Source organism: Drosophila suzukii, chromosome X, assembly GCF_043229965.1.
Source record: "Drosophila suzukii chromosome X, CBGP_Dsuzu_IsoJpt1.0, whole genome shotgun sequence".
NCBI classification, from domain to species: Eukaryota; Metazoa; Arthropoda; class Insecta; order Diptera; family Drosophilidae; genus Drosophila; species Drosophila suzukii.
In genome coordinates, this window is record NC_092084.1 from 1,597,714 (window position 1) to 1,610,451 (window position 12,738).

General features: G+C 37.9%; 1 protein-coding gene across 2 annotated transcripts; it reads left to right on the plus strand.

Moving 5' to 3' along the window:
- Positions 1 to 1,644: 1,644 nt before the first annotated feature.
- Positions 1,645 to 8,580, plus strand: LOC108015413 (monocarboxylate transporter 6). 2 transcript variants are annotated; one of them, XM_017081843.4, is made up of 5 exons: positions 1,645 to 1,880; positions 5,700 to 6,176; positions 6,253 to 6,379; positions 6,792 to 8,114; positions 8,180 to 8,580. In XM_017081843.4, exons 2-5 carry the CDS (start codon positions 5,844 to 5,846, stop codon positions 8,320 to 8,322), a joined length of 1,926 nt encoding a protein of 641 aa, XP_016937332.3. In that variant the 5' UTR covers positions 1,645 to 1,880; positions 5,700 to 5,843; the 3' UTR covers positions 8,323 to 8,580. The 2 variants fall into 2 exon arrangements, with proteins under 2 accessions (XP_016937332.3, XP_016937333.3); XM_017081844.4 differs by lacking the exon at positions 1,645 to 1,880 and adding an exon at positions 3,985 to 4,255.
- Positions 8,581 to 12,738: the final 4,158 nt, after the last annotated feature.

Sequence of the window (12,738 nt, forward strand, 5' to 3'; positions counted from 1 at the left end):
AATAAAAAATGCCAAATTCCCAACAAAATGTGTACGGCTCTTATCAGCGAATTGTAAATGTCGCGAAAGAATTGCCGGACCTAAATTCGAATTCTGAGCACTCCATATGGCAGGGAGTAAAGGTTTCGAGTCCAGATCGGTTTTATTTTTATCAGTATCCAAGTTCTTAACTAAAAACATATCACATCAATGTGTGGAGCAATGTATATGGTCCCTTTTAAATAAATATTAAAAGTAAATTTAAAAAAAAATACCAGCGACAGGTTGGGTTATCCACAAGATCATCAGAAAAAAAATGAATTACCTTCCAAAAATATTTTTAGCACTTGGAGCTGATAATCTGGCAAATGGCAAAACAGAAAACCCGAGATTCCGAAATAAAATCGTCCGCCTCAGAACAGAACCTTTCACTTGCGCCCAATCCTCGATCTGGTCATGCGTCACGGGTTCCGACGGCCTTGGAGTGTGATGCAAACTGGTGTTACATAGGACTTGGCCAGAGACGTGTTCCCGTTCCAGTTTCAGTGACAAGCTGTCAACATCAGGCCCAAACCAAGGGCTTAACACGCCCATCACTTGCCGGCCAACTATGCGCATTTCCTGTAGGTAACGTCTGCTGGGAGACATAAGACGCACCGTGGGATGATTTTTATTGTACAAGCAATTTGAGTAGCACCTTAAAGCTACACACTTAGTTTGATCATTTGAATTCAATTAACTCAATTTCCTAAACAAAAAGTTTTTAATCGATTTCACCTTTACATTACAGTTATTTTAATATTTACCATAAAATAAAAAAAATTAAAAACTCTTAAAAGAAATCTGAAGCACCTCTTAAAGAGTCATTTAGAATTGACCCTTAACCCGCGTTTACATACTACTCTGTAAAATAGTTTCATTATTATACGTCCGATGATATGTACAATGCACATTGTACATATTTAATTCATTAAGAGAGGTTAAAAATGTTATAAAAGTAAGGTTGACAATGCTCTATTAAAACATTCAAATACAATATTTACGTAGTTGCATCACTAACGAAGTTTAAACAAAAATGACATGTTCGACTACTTATGGACCTTTTTTTACCGTTTGTTTTGGAATGAAATTCCACGGTGGCGGTCGATGGCAAAATCAAATTCTAATCGCCGCCGCTATCATAATGTATTTATGAGTTGTGTTATTTGTTCTTTTTTTTAGCGCGCAGCGTACGTATACGTAGTGCGCTCAGTATGGAGATATAATATGTGTGTACTGATGTCCGTGGACACACATGAACACATGTGCATACTTATATTTGCCCCTGATAATCGGGCCTGCGACGACAAAACTAATTACAACAACATCAAAAGCAAATACAGTGGTAACAAAAAATAATTCCCTTATCAAAACAGCAATAGAACGAAATAACAACAAAAACTACAAATGCAAACAACAACAAAATATGAAAAGGCAGCGCAAGAAGAAGAAAGAGCAGGAGCAACGGTAAAGCCAAAGCTAAAGACCAAAATAACACACACACTGCGACAAAATACACAAAGTGAGCAAGTGAGTATCTGTGTGCATTCTGTTTGGGTGTTTAATTCTATAATTCACAAAATTGTTCAGTTCAGTTCGCGCTGGTGAACGTAACGGAAAAGTCGTCGCCTGTTGAATATAGTACTACATATATATAAATTTATATATATATATATATATATACATTCTATTTACTTGACTCGCCTCGTTTCGTTTTTATTTCTTGTTTTTTTTTTGTTTGTTTTTGTTATTGTTTTGTATCAACTTTACTACAGCATAACAACCAAAACAACAACAACAGCGGCCGAGCTACAAACAACAACAAACAGAGAAGGAGGGAAAATCATTTACAAAAATAAAACGTACGGCCCAAATACACCAATATATATATAAAATAGATGTGTATGCGTTAACATTTGTATTTTAGTTTAGTAGCAATTAGCACTAGAGCAACTAAATGATACTTTTTTCTCGAAGCGCGCGCTTTCCGCGGAGACACGTGCACCATCAAAAATATATAGACCGTATGTTATTTCCACTATCTCATATACGACAATTTTACAACTATCAAAATAAATATCTTATACCCGGAAAACATTGTAAAATAATTGTTGTGAAATTCGTACAACGACAACATTACTCGTATCATTATTACCGGTAAAAATTATAGCATATCAAATTTCGATAAGAAAATTAACGATTAAAATATGTTGAACAGTTCGAAACTTTTCTAATCAAAGTCTGTAAATTAAACTACTTTATGATAAATATAAATCACAAAAATATATTAGTCTGAATTTTCATTGCAACAGCAACAAAACGTTTTTTAGAAGACATACTTTAAAAAGTATTCAGCTTTTGAATTCACCTTTATTGTTACACATATATACAAAACACTTTCGTCAATTTGGAAATGAGAAATTATGGATTTAATTTGTTTGATGTTCCAAAAATAGTCTGCTCTATTGTGAAATTGCGACTTATTAAGTTTTTCGGAATTTGAAACAACATTTCTAGTGTTATGTCTAATTTCGATATCGGTGCATACGTGATGTTCTCTTGCCCATCAATCATACATCAATCAAAGTCGCTTTTCCTCTCAAATGGAGCGTTTAAGGTCTATAGAACCACAAAACCCCGTTCCAAAACGGTGCACAGTGGCTCCCAAAAAGCAGACTACCGACTGTAAAAGTTTTTATGACAACCGGGAGGGAGGAATATCATCATCATCTTTGTTAGGCCAATGCAAATATTCTTTTATGGTGTGTGAATTGTATATGTTTGGTGCGACGCAGGGGAACTGGTCGTATAATGCGGAAAGCTCTAATTATACAAATGTTTGTTTTTAGCTTTAGACGGCTTTAGATCGTCTTAAACGTCTAATAACGACAACGAGACGTCGCTTGTTAATCAAACACTTGAGGCCATTAATATACATACGCACAACCATTTATTTCGCTTCTTCGGTGGCCTCTCTTTCCTAAAACTCTAATCTTGGAATTTTTAATTGCGCGAAATGCCGGTGTACTAAATAGATCTTAGAGTGTTCATAACTGGCACAATTATTATCAGGCTTCCAGGAGAACTTATCAAACGGAATATCAGGAAACGACAATTCATCATCGGGCAAAGTTCACGGTCTATAATTAATTAAACTTTATTATATGACGTAAAAACACAACAGCCTTTAATATTATTATCAATTGATTGCACTTTCTATGTAAACAGAACCGGCTGTTCATCTAAAAGCTGACTTTTGTCAGCTTAATATCTCTTACATCTTTGTTGTGTTAAAGTTTCCAGTCTTTATATAATGAATAGCAGTATGTTTTAATTAAATTCCTTTTTTTATAGATTTTAATGCAATTTTATAAAATATCATTTTATTAGTAATTTTATTATTTGTGTCTATTTAGTTAAAATAAAAAAAAACGCTAACAAGATTACTTATTAATATCTTCCACAAAATCCAGTTCTTAATTATATTAATCTAATTATCATATTTAGTTATGTGTGAATATCATATCCAAGTAATGAAATTTATTAGATCGTTTTGAAGATACTTTTAAATGTGAAGGAACCCTATAAAAACTTTTCTTTATATCACGTGTATATCGTCTTGTTCTTATTGCTAATTTCTGCCATGTGTTTGGTGATCGATGGATGGTTCGATTATTGAATGGCATTGAAAAATTCCACAGTTGTTGGCCATTACCGTATCCAGGCGTATTTCGATAACGAAAGAGCTGATTCACATGGACTGAACCGAGGAGGTCAATTAGGGGCCTATTATATCGAACCGAAACTGTGATGATAAGGGAGTCAAAAGTCTGCTCCTACCCACTGTGTTTAGCATATGTTTGTGTATGTTGTTTTGCTGATTGCATGGCAATTAAAAGCACTGTAAAATTGATATTTGAGCAGCGTTTTAATGGCCAGCTCGTTCTGTGTAGCCCGACCTTTAGTACAAACAGTACTCCGTTTCCCCTTTTATACTACTAGTATATATCGCATATTAAGCGAACTTTGCTAGCGAATCTTATCTTCTGCCCACAGCCCATACACCCCTGCCGGTTCCCATTCCCAGTCCAATTCCCATACATATATATTTTGCAGTGGTCATTCCGCTGTTCGGTTCGGTTTGGTTCAGTTCAGCTGCTGGAGCAGTCGCAAAACATCAACAACTTTTCACCCAAGGCAATTAGAACCCAGTCGGAGTCCGTTTAAGCAAGTAAAAGTAAAACACAAAATTACATTTAATGTAACATAATCTTAAATGGTTTTCAAAACAAAACATTTCCTTTAATACCTACACAGTTAGGAAAGCAGTCCACATATAATGACTTCTATTACGAATCTTTCCTTTAGAAGAATAAAGTTTTAGAAATGTTTTACATTTTACTTAGGAACTCTAAGGCAAACGTTATATATCAAATATTTAACACTTCGAATTACTAATGTAAAGAAAAGAACACCACATTTTTTTGAGTGTACTCATTCCGCCGATGATTGGTTTTGAAAACTTTACCTACTATAACCATGTGTTGCGGATATAACGCTTGGGCAACAATCTAATTAGACGATATCGGTTGGCGAAGAAGTGCGCCTTATCACATGGTCCGTATTCCCGGTTCCCGTTGTCGTCACCCGCCAAGTGATCTCATATAGTATAAAAAACCAATGCCGCCAGGCCCTGACACATAAATCTCAATGTTTTGGTGTCTTTGTCGCGTCGACGCAAGTATTTACACGATGAACACTCATTTCTGGTCAGAAAACTCTCGGATACGAATTCCGTTTCAGAAAAAAAAAAAGTTCGTCACTTTGCTCTCTGAAATGAAATTGCAGGCGCGATAAGGCGGTCCTCTCTCGACCGATCATTATCATCATCATTAACAATCGAACCCATTGACGTTTTATGCGTGTCGTTGTTACGGTTTTTATATAATGGATGCTAAATCGGTATTATGTACTTAGTTGTTGCTTTTTGGCAGTCACGTTTCAGGCTCAAAAACATGTCAAAAAAAAAACCATAGCTTAGCGCCAGAAGAGTGAGAGTTACGATCGGTCAGTTGAGGTTGAAGCTTTCGTCCCGCCGTCTCGCGTAGCTCTGTTAAAAAAAATATTAAGTGAAAAAAAACAAGGTACAATCAATTGAGCCGTAAACGGTTGTGCAAATTGATTCAGTACGAGTTCAAATATTGGCTTGTTTCCGATTTTTTTATGAATTCTGGGCCGTACGAATATTGTGCGTGTCGGGGTTTAAACTTAAAATTGAAAATTACACTCCGATTAAAGAATTTCATCACTCAATCAAGTATTATAACACATTTTAAATAAATACAAGTATAGGTTTTATAAGCATTTTTTGTTGGAAGTTAAAAAATCAGACAAAAAAGGCATGAATGAAACTCATGTTGAAATGTAAAAAAAGTTGCCTCGTGTTAAGCTATTGTGACCAATAGAAACATAGTTCTAATATGACTTGTAGACATATTAATATATTTTGTTCCATATTCATATTTTCTCAAAATGGATAAGTAAATGACGCAATAGTAGAAATTCACAACTAAGAAATTACATTTTTTTTTAACCTATTGATTTTCAAGAATATTTGTATATTGTTTTTAAATAATTGCACTCAAAATAATGTTGTATCCTAATCGAATTACAATTTGCAGAGTTGCAATCACTGGTTTCAGCATTTGATCGCACGCATCCATCCGTCCAGTAATGCAACAACCGGACAAAAGCCCTCCGCGCTAAACTAACCCGTCTCTACTATCCCCTCCCAAATTCCCGTCCAAGACGCCCATAATTCCAAGATGACCGACAATGAAAACCATTATAACAACAACAACAACAATAACAACAACAATGAGGCATCCAGACTGAGAATACCCGAGGCTGAGCAGGCGGAGCACCTGCTGCCCAAGAATGGATCAGCGGGCCTGACCAAGATAGCACCCCCTGCTCCTCCCACCCATTTCCATACCCAATCCCATTCCAATGCCAAATCCCAGCCAGCCCAGATTCTTCCAGAAAAAGAGTCCCATCCGGTGAAGAAGAGGCGAGACAAGAGCGATCTGGGCGAAGATTTTGTGGCGCCCGATGGAGGATGGGGTTGGCTGGTGTCCGTCGCCAGTGGCGTCAACATTGTGAGTAACCACCTCCCATTGAATCTTGTTAACTTTCTAAAGATGTATTAACATTTGCTTCTTTTCCATCCTCCAGCTGGTGACGTTCGCCCTTGCCCAGCAATTCGGCATCCTTTTCCGCGATCGTATGGCAGGTCTAGGAATCTCCAGCTCTGAACTAACCACCATCATCAACACACAGATCGCTGTGTCTGCATTTACGGGTGAGAAGTGGAGGAAATGGTCATCGATAAATATATGCGACATTTTGGTCCACGTAGTGACAAATCGTAATGAGGGACTAGTATGCATAGTATTCGTAAAACTAAAAATCTCCTACGATCACAGAAGATCCGAATTAATGTACTCTTTTATTAGAGCAAAGAGCACATCATTTTAAAAACAAAGACTTTATAAAGTAAATAGTGTGTTCGTTACAACCACTCGCAGGATTGAAAATATTCTACGATAGACCGATCACAATAAATGTACAATTTTTTTTAAAAAATTGCGTTCGTCAGTAGTTTTTAAACCTGGTTTGAATTTTTTGATTTGATTTTTTTTTAGATTTTGTACCATTTGAAGGTGGACTACTTTTTGAAAACTAGAATATTAATTTATATTTTTAATCCAAAGGTCTGCTGAACGGCCCCCTTTTCCGACGCTACACATACCGAGTGGTGGCCCTGGTTGGATCCGTCCTCACCTTTCTGGGCCTCTTCTGGATGGTTTTTGCAGACACCTTTGCCATCTACATACTGAGCTTCTCGATCCTGTACGGATTCGGCCGAGGATTGACGGTATCCGCCTCCTCGCTGGCGGTCAACACATACTTTAAGGTGAAGCGACGCACGGCGACGGCTTTCCAATTCGGAGTTGCCGGCTTGGGACCGATTGTGTGCCCCTACTTCGCCACCTATATGCTGTACGAGTTCGGAGTCCAGGGAACGACCCTTCTGTTCGCCGGCGCCTCCCTGCACACGATCGCCTGTTCGCTAATCTACCAACCTGTCAAGTGGCATGTGGTGAAGCGGGATCGCGATGCGGAGGCACTGCAGCAGGTTCAGCCGTTGGCCGAGCGCGAGGATCAGGATGATGATATTATCAAGAATGTCGTGGAGCCGGAAACCCCGGTGCTGCCACGTGCCAATGACGGTTGGTTCGGCTCGAGGGCCTCCCTGAACAGCGTGGGCACACGCAATCGCCTGAATACGTGGGAGAAGTCCGATGGAAATGGTCATGTGGAGCTCAAGAGGCTGAGCAGTAGGGACTCGAATCCCGGGCGCCAACTGCGCAGCATTTCCGTGAGTCACAGCATTAAGGAGGAGGAGGCCTTGGGCTATCATTCGGATGATGAGGTCGTCAACCAAGCCCACCGGGTCCACCAGTTCCCCACCACCGAGCTAACCGAGAAGGAGAAACAAGACCTGGAGGACGAGGCGGAGCGTCAGCGGCGCAAGAAACTGCCTTTCTACATGAAAGTGGTAATCTTCTTTGACATGGATCTACTGCGGGATATCACCTATGTCAACCTGGCCGTGGGCATAACGCTGATCAACTTTGTGGAGGTCAACTTTGCCATCCTGACACCCTTTATCCTGAGTGATCTGGGTTTCGACAAGGGTCAGATTGCCTTGGCCATGTCCACTCTGGGATTCTTCGATCTGGTCGTGCGATTCCTCATCCCGCTGATCACGGCCAAGATAAACCTAAGCAATCGCACCTTCTTCGTGGTGGGTATCCTGGGCATGTGCGTGGGCCGCATGTTCCTCTCGATGACCACCAACTTCTACGTCATGATGGGCATTTTCCTGTGGCTGGGCCTGAACAAGGCCTTCCGCACGGTCTTCTGGTCACTGATCATTCCCGGCTATGTGCCGCTCAAGAGATTGCCAGCGGCTGCTGGTCTACAGCTGCTCATGTCCGGCACCTTTTCGATGATTTTTGGTCCGCTTATTGGTGGGTGGAATCCTGGATTGATCATAATATTAATGACTAATTCCTAAATATTTTACCCCCTATAGGTCTGATCCGGGATCACACCAGCTATGCGGTTACCCTCAACCTGTTGAATGCCCTTTGCGTGATGGCCTTCGCCGGCTGGTACCTGGAAGACTTCATCCGCGCCCGCTCAAGAAAATCGACACCCGTTAAGACCATCGACTGATGAGATCCAAACATTCAAGAACTCAGTGCCAGCAATTCCAAGACCAAATCCGTTCCCCCACATCCATCCTAACTTTAGCAAAATGTTATTCTTGTTATCGCATTTGCCCAGTGCCTTTTTTTTTATCTGTACGTTTATGTAAACTATATTCTGCGTGTACATTGTGTATATACTATTCGAAGTGTAGCAAATTAATTGTATTAAATATATATAATTGTTAACTAATATACATAAGCTGCCAAAAACTTAAAATTTAAATCAGGTGTTTCATTGATTTGGATGGAGAGTGGATGGTTAAGGTAAAACAACCAAGAACTGCTGGATTTATTGCAAAGGGAAAACTACGTTGAGCAGTAATCAATGGAAGTCGTTCCGTTTAGTTCAGCTCATTTTTAATTTTTAACAACTTTAAAAATAGTAACTTAACCAGAAGTATTTATTTATTTATTTTTAAAAAACCAAAATAGTAATTCCTTAGTATGTACGCAAAATATAGATTTTATTTGTGAAGTTTAGTCCATAATTGCTAAAATCTCTTTATGAACGAGAATCAATTGAAAACCGTTTAATTTGTATTTTAAATTTTAACCTTTCGTAAAGCAAAACATTTCATTTTAGATACAAGAAGTTGCGATAAGTGAAAAGACCCTATTTTCTTACTTTCCAAATAATAATAATAATGGAAAACAAAAATTACCATAGTAAATTTAATTGAAATTATGAATTCCGGAAAAGTATCTTTAAATACTAATAAAGATTATTTAGACCCTGCGATGCTTCTGACTTAAAAAGCTCATACTTGGATTGCCAAACGATGAGATTCTTCGTTGTTATGATCTCATCTCTTGTGATGCAGCAATAAAGTCTAATCAAAATTTCTTTGGCCATCCGTCCCGCAGAATCCAAAGTTCGAATTCTAACAAGAATCTTGTGACACTGCGGGATGAATGGGAAAGAGCACGTGAATATCACGAGCCAAGTCATCACAACATCAATATCAACGATCAATGACACTGAAATTGGAAGCGGAAAAAATTATACAATCATTGGCGGCCAGTTGAGTTCAGGGAAATTATTTTTATTTTGATTTGATTTCTTTTTTTGGATATTCCAATGAACCGAGAATCCCATGTAACGTAATTTCATATTATATTAAAAACCCACATGATTTAAAAAACAATTATTAAATGTGTGACTTAAAAAGTGTAACAAACAAATACTTAATTTGTTTTCTATATTATAAAATCTTATCTGCATAGCTTTTTGTATAGATCTATATTTTTTAGTACGGCATCTGAAAGTTCTAGTTTTCCCATATACATATAAAAATGTCCATAAAAATGAGCTCACAGTTTTTACTGACTTAGGTTTGTGATAAGCGCTCGGCCTTTTCTTTTTTATTATTCATAAGCCGCAACTTAGTTATCAATGCAAGAAATGCCTATATGTACAAACATTCCCATACAGATTAATCACCCCGCCGACCAATTAAAAAAACAAATGTGCAAATTAGTCGAGCTAAAGAATAAACCAGTTTGCCGAGTGACGACAAAACAGAGGCGATACAGCAGTAAATGGGTTATGAACTGAAAATATAAATGAAATGTTGCTCCGCGAGCGGAAAGTTACAAGATCAAAAATAAAAGATTTTGGAAAAAAGTGACGATGAGATGATTCAGGTTCAGTGCACCTCCAGTCTATTTGATAAGAGTATAGAGTATACTATATCAAACGCCTGGAAATGAATACCTGCCAAAACCAGGCATCCAACAAACAGGAAGCTCTCGCCAAGTTTTCTCCGTCAACCCAATGCTAAATAAATTTGTCAACATCAGCGGAACTAAATGGGCGGATAAAAAAGGGGGGAGACAAACCAAAACAGTCAACAGACATTTCCAATGCAGAATACATCGAAAACATTTTATAGAACTTAGATTTAATGAAGCGAAATCTTTTTTTTAATAAAATAGTTAATAAAAATATGGGAGCTATGGAAATATGGGGTCTAAATCGTAGCTTTGCAGAGAGGTTAATTCTTTAGCATCTCAGCTAATCCAATATTATTTTCAGGATTCAAAAAATGGGTATAATTATAAGAGAAACCTTTTGTTTTACTAAAAAAAAAGTTTTACCTAAATATTATTAATTGTACAATTTTTATTTAGCTCAGTCCAAGTTCTACGCTGTAAGAAGAAGGGAATTCGTATGGGGCAACGGAGTATGGTAAGTTATCCTGTCAACGTTCTGTCTCGCACAAGTGAACCCTAACTTTATACCACATCCTCGTTTAGGACAGATAAAAGAAGGCACACACATAAAGTCATTCACTTATGAACATATATACATCCATAGAGAATAGGTGGCGTAACCAACTGAGCAACAAGTTGGCACAGGAAGAAGAAAAAACAGAGCTCACAGCCGCAGAATTGCCCTTCCAGCCATTTTATAGCTATTTGTATTATATTATAATGTTTTTTTATTACATATAAAATGCCTTTAATTTCAATCGGGCTTGTATATCTAATAACTTTTTAGTAATAAGATGATCTCGCACACCTTTTGTAATTTCCAAGGAATTGAGTCAATCTACATTTAATAAGTTGGCCCTTTTTATGGCATTAACTGTTGGCAACATCTCGCAGCAGAAGGGCTAGGAAATCCACAATCTGTTGCAGGCAGAGTTAGCTTTAAGACCTCGCATGCAAATCCCACGTGGTGGTGGTGGTGTCATTGCCCCACATCCTCCCTATCTTTTCAGAGACCAACAATTATCGATTCTTTGACAAAATTGTATGACAGTGCTGCGCGTTCAGCTATTTGCTTTCTTTTATTTCAGCAAAAATATTATGAACTTAGGATTTTCAAAGTTTTCTTATGCAATTTTTATAACACTTATGATACACACAGGAATAATAAATATAAAATACAGTACAAATAATGTTAATTAATATATTACTCATTAATGGCATGAAAAATAAGTAAAAATAGATGCCCCATTTCTGATATCTTTTAGATGAATTATGTAAAATATAACATACTTTCTGTTGTCGTGGGTACAAGAATCTGGGCTTTCACTCACGAGGGCCCACTGTAAGCACACACACACGCAGAAGCAACAAGTTAACAGGAGAGAAGCAAGAGAGAGAGAGAGAGAGCGAGAGAGGAGAGCGGGAGAGCGAGACCATTTGCGCAACTGCAGCCGAGTCAAAAAAGGCCAAGTGAAGAACGCAAAGAGGAGGAGGAGAAGAGCCTGCAAATGCAACGCAGCAACTGCAGACAAAGAACGAATGTAAACAAAGAAGCAAGACGCACAGTTTGTGGATTTTGGCAAGCAAAGTAAGCAACTTCTCCCTCTCTTTCTCTCTCTCTCTCTTCTGTCGACATTAGAACGCGATCTTGAAAGCCAGAAAGCAGCTACACCAACACACACACACACACGGACTTCGTGGCGACTCTCTCTGGATGGGACGGCACTGGGCCACAGTGGTCCCAAATGGCGACATTCCAGTCAAAATCAATATGCTTCCTTTGGGGCTGCTCTGATTTTTATTTTAGGCAATAGCTTCCCATGGTTATTGTCAAAGGTTCAGGTTGGCCTGAATCTATAGTTATTAAAAGGATTATTTACTTTGCTCGATAATAAAACAATCTACTTGACTACTATAAAGTCCCTTAAATTTGCCGGATGATCAGGCGAACACGCTTTGACACAAACTTGATATAATAACCGGAATCCATTAATAACTCGTAGATTCACATAATATTGTAAAATTCTTATAAGGAAATAAATTTCATTAAATTTTCCAAGGATCAGAGTACAGCGAATATGGTTTAACAAAAACATACAAAATTAAAAATCGTAGTTCGTAGTAAGCATACTATATATAAGTGACCCTAATTTTCTGAAAGATCAGGATCCAGCGAATACGGTTTTGCAAAAAAGTCTAGAACCAAAAACCAATATTCGGGAATAAATTTTATATGTGTAATAAGATAGAAATTAATAATCAAAACAAAAATTTCATTTAAACTTTTATAACATTTTCAAACGTAGGCGTATGGGCGTTTGCGGGCGTTAGAGTGGGCGTGGCACCCTGCTAAAACTTGCGCTGTCCCAGAACCTCAAGAGTCTGCATGTCAAGTCCCAACTTTTTAGCTTTTATGGTTTCCGAGATCTCAGCGTTCATACGTTACTCTACGAGTAAAGGGTATAAAAACTGAAATTGGAGAATAATTCATAGGTGTGCACTAAGAAATATTTTCCGATTGGGAGGAGTTTATTAAAATAAATAAATAAATTATTAGAAAAAAAAGTAAGGACTGGAACCCCCATCTCCATTTCGTTAAAATTTTCAGAATCCAGGTATTTCGGGGCCCTCATTACAAATAATTAGCTAAAGTAGCCAACGAACTATA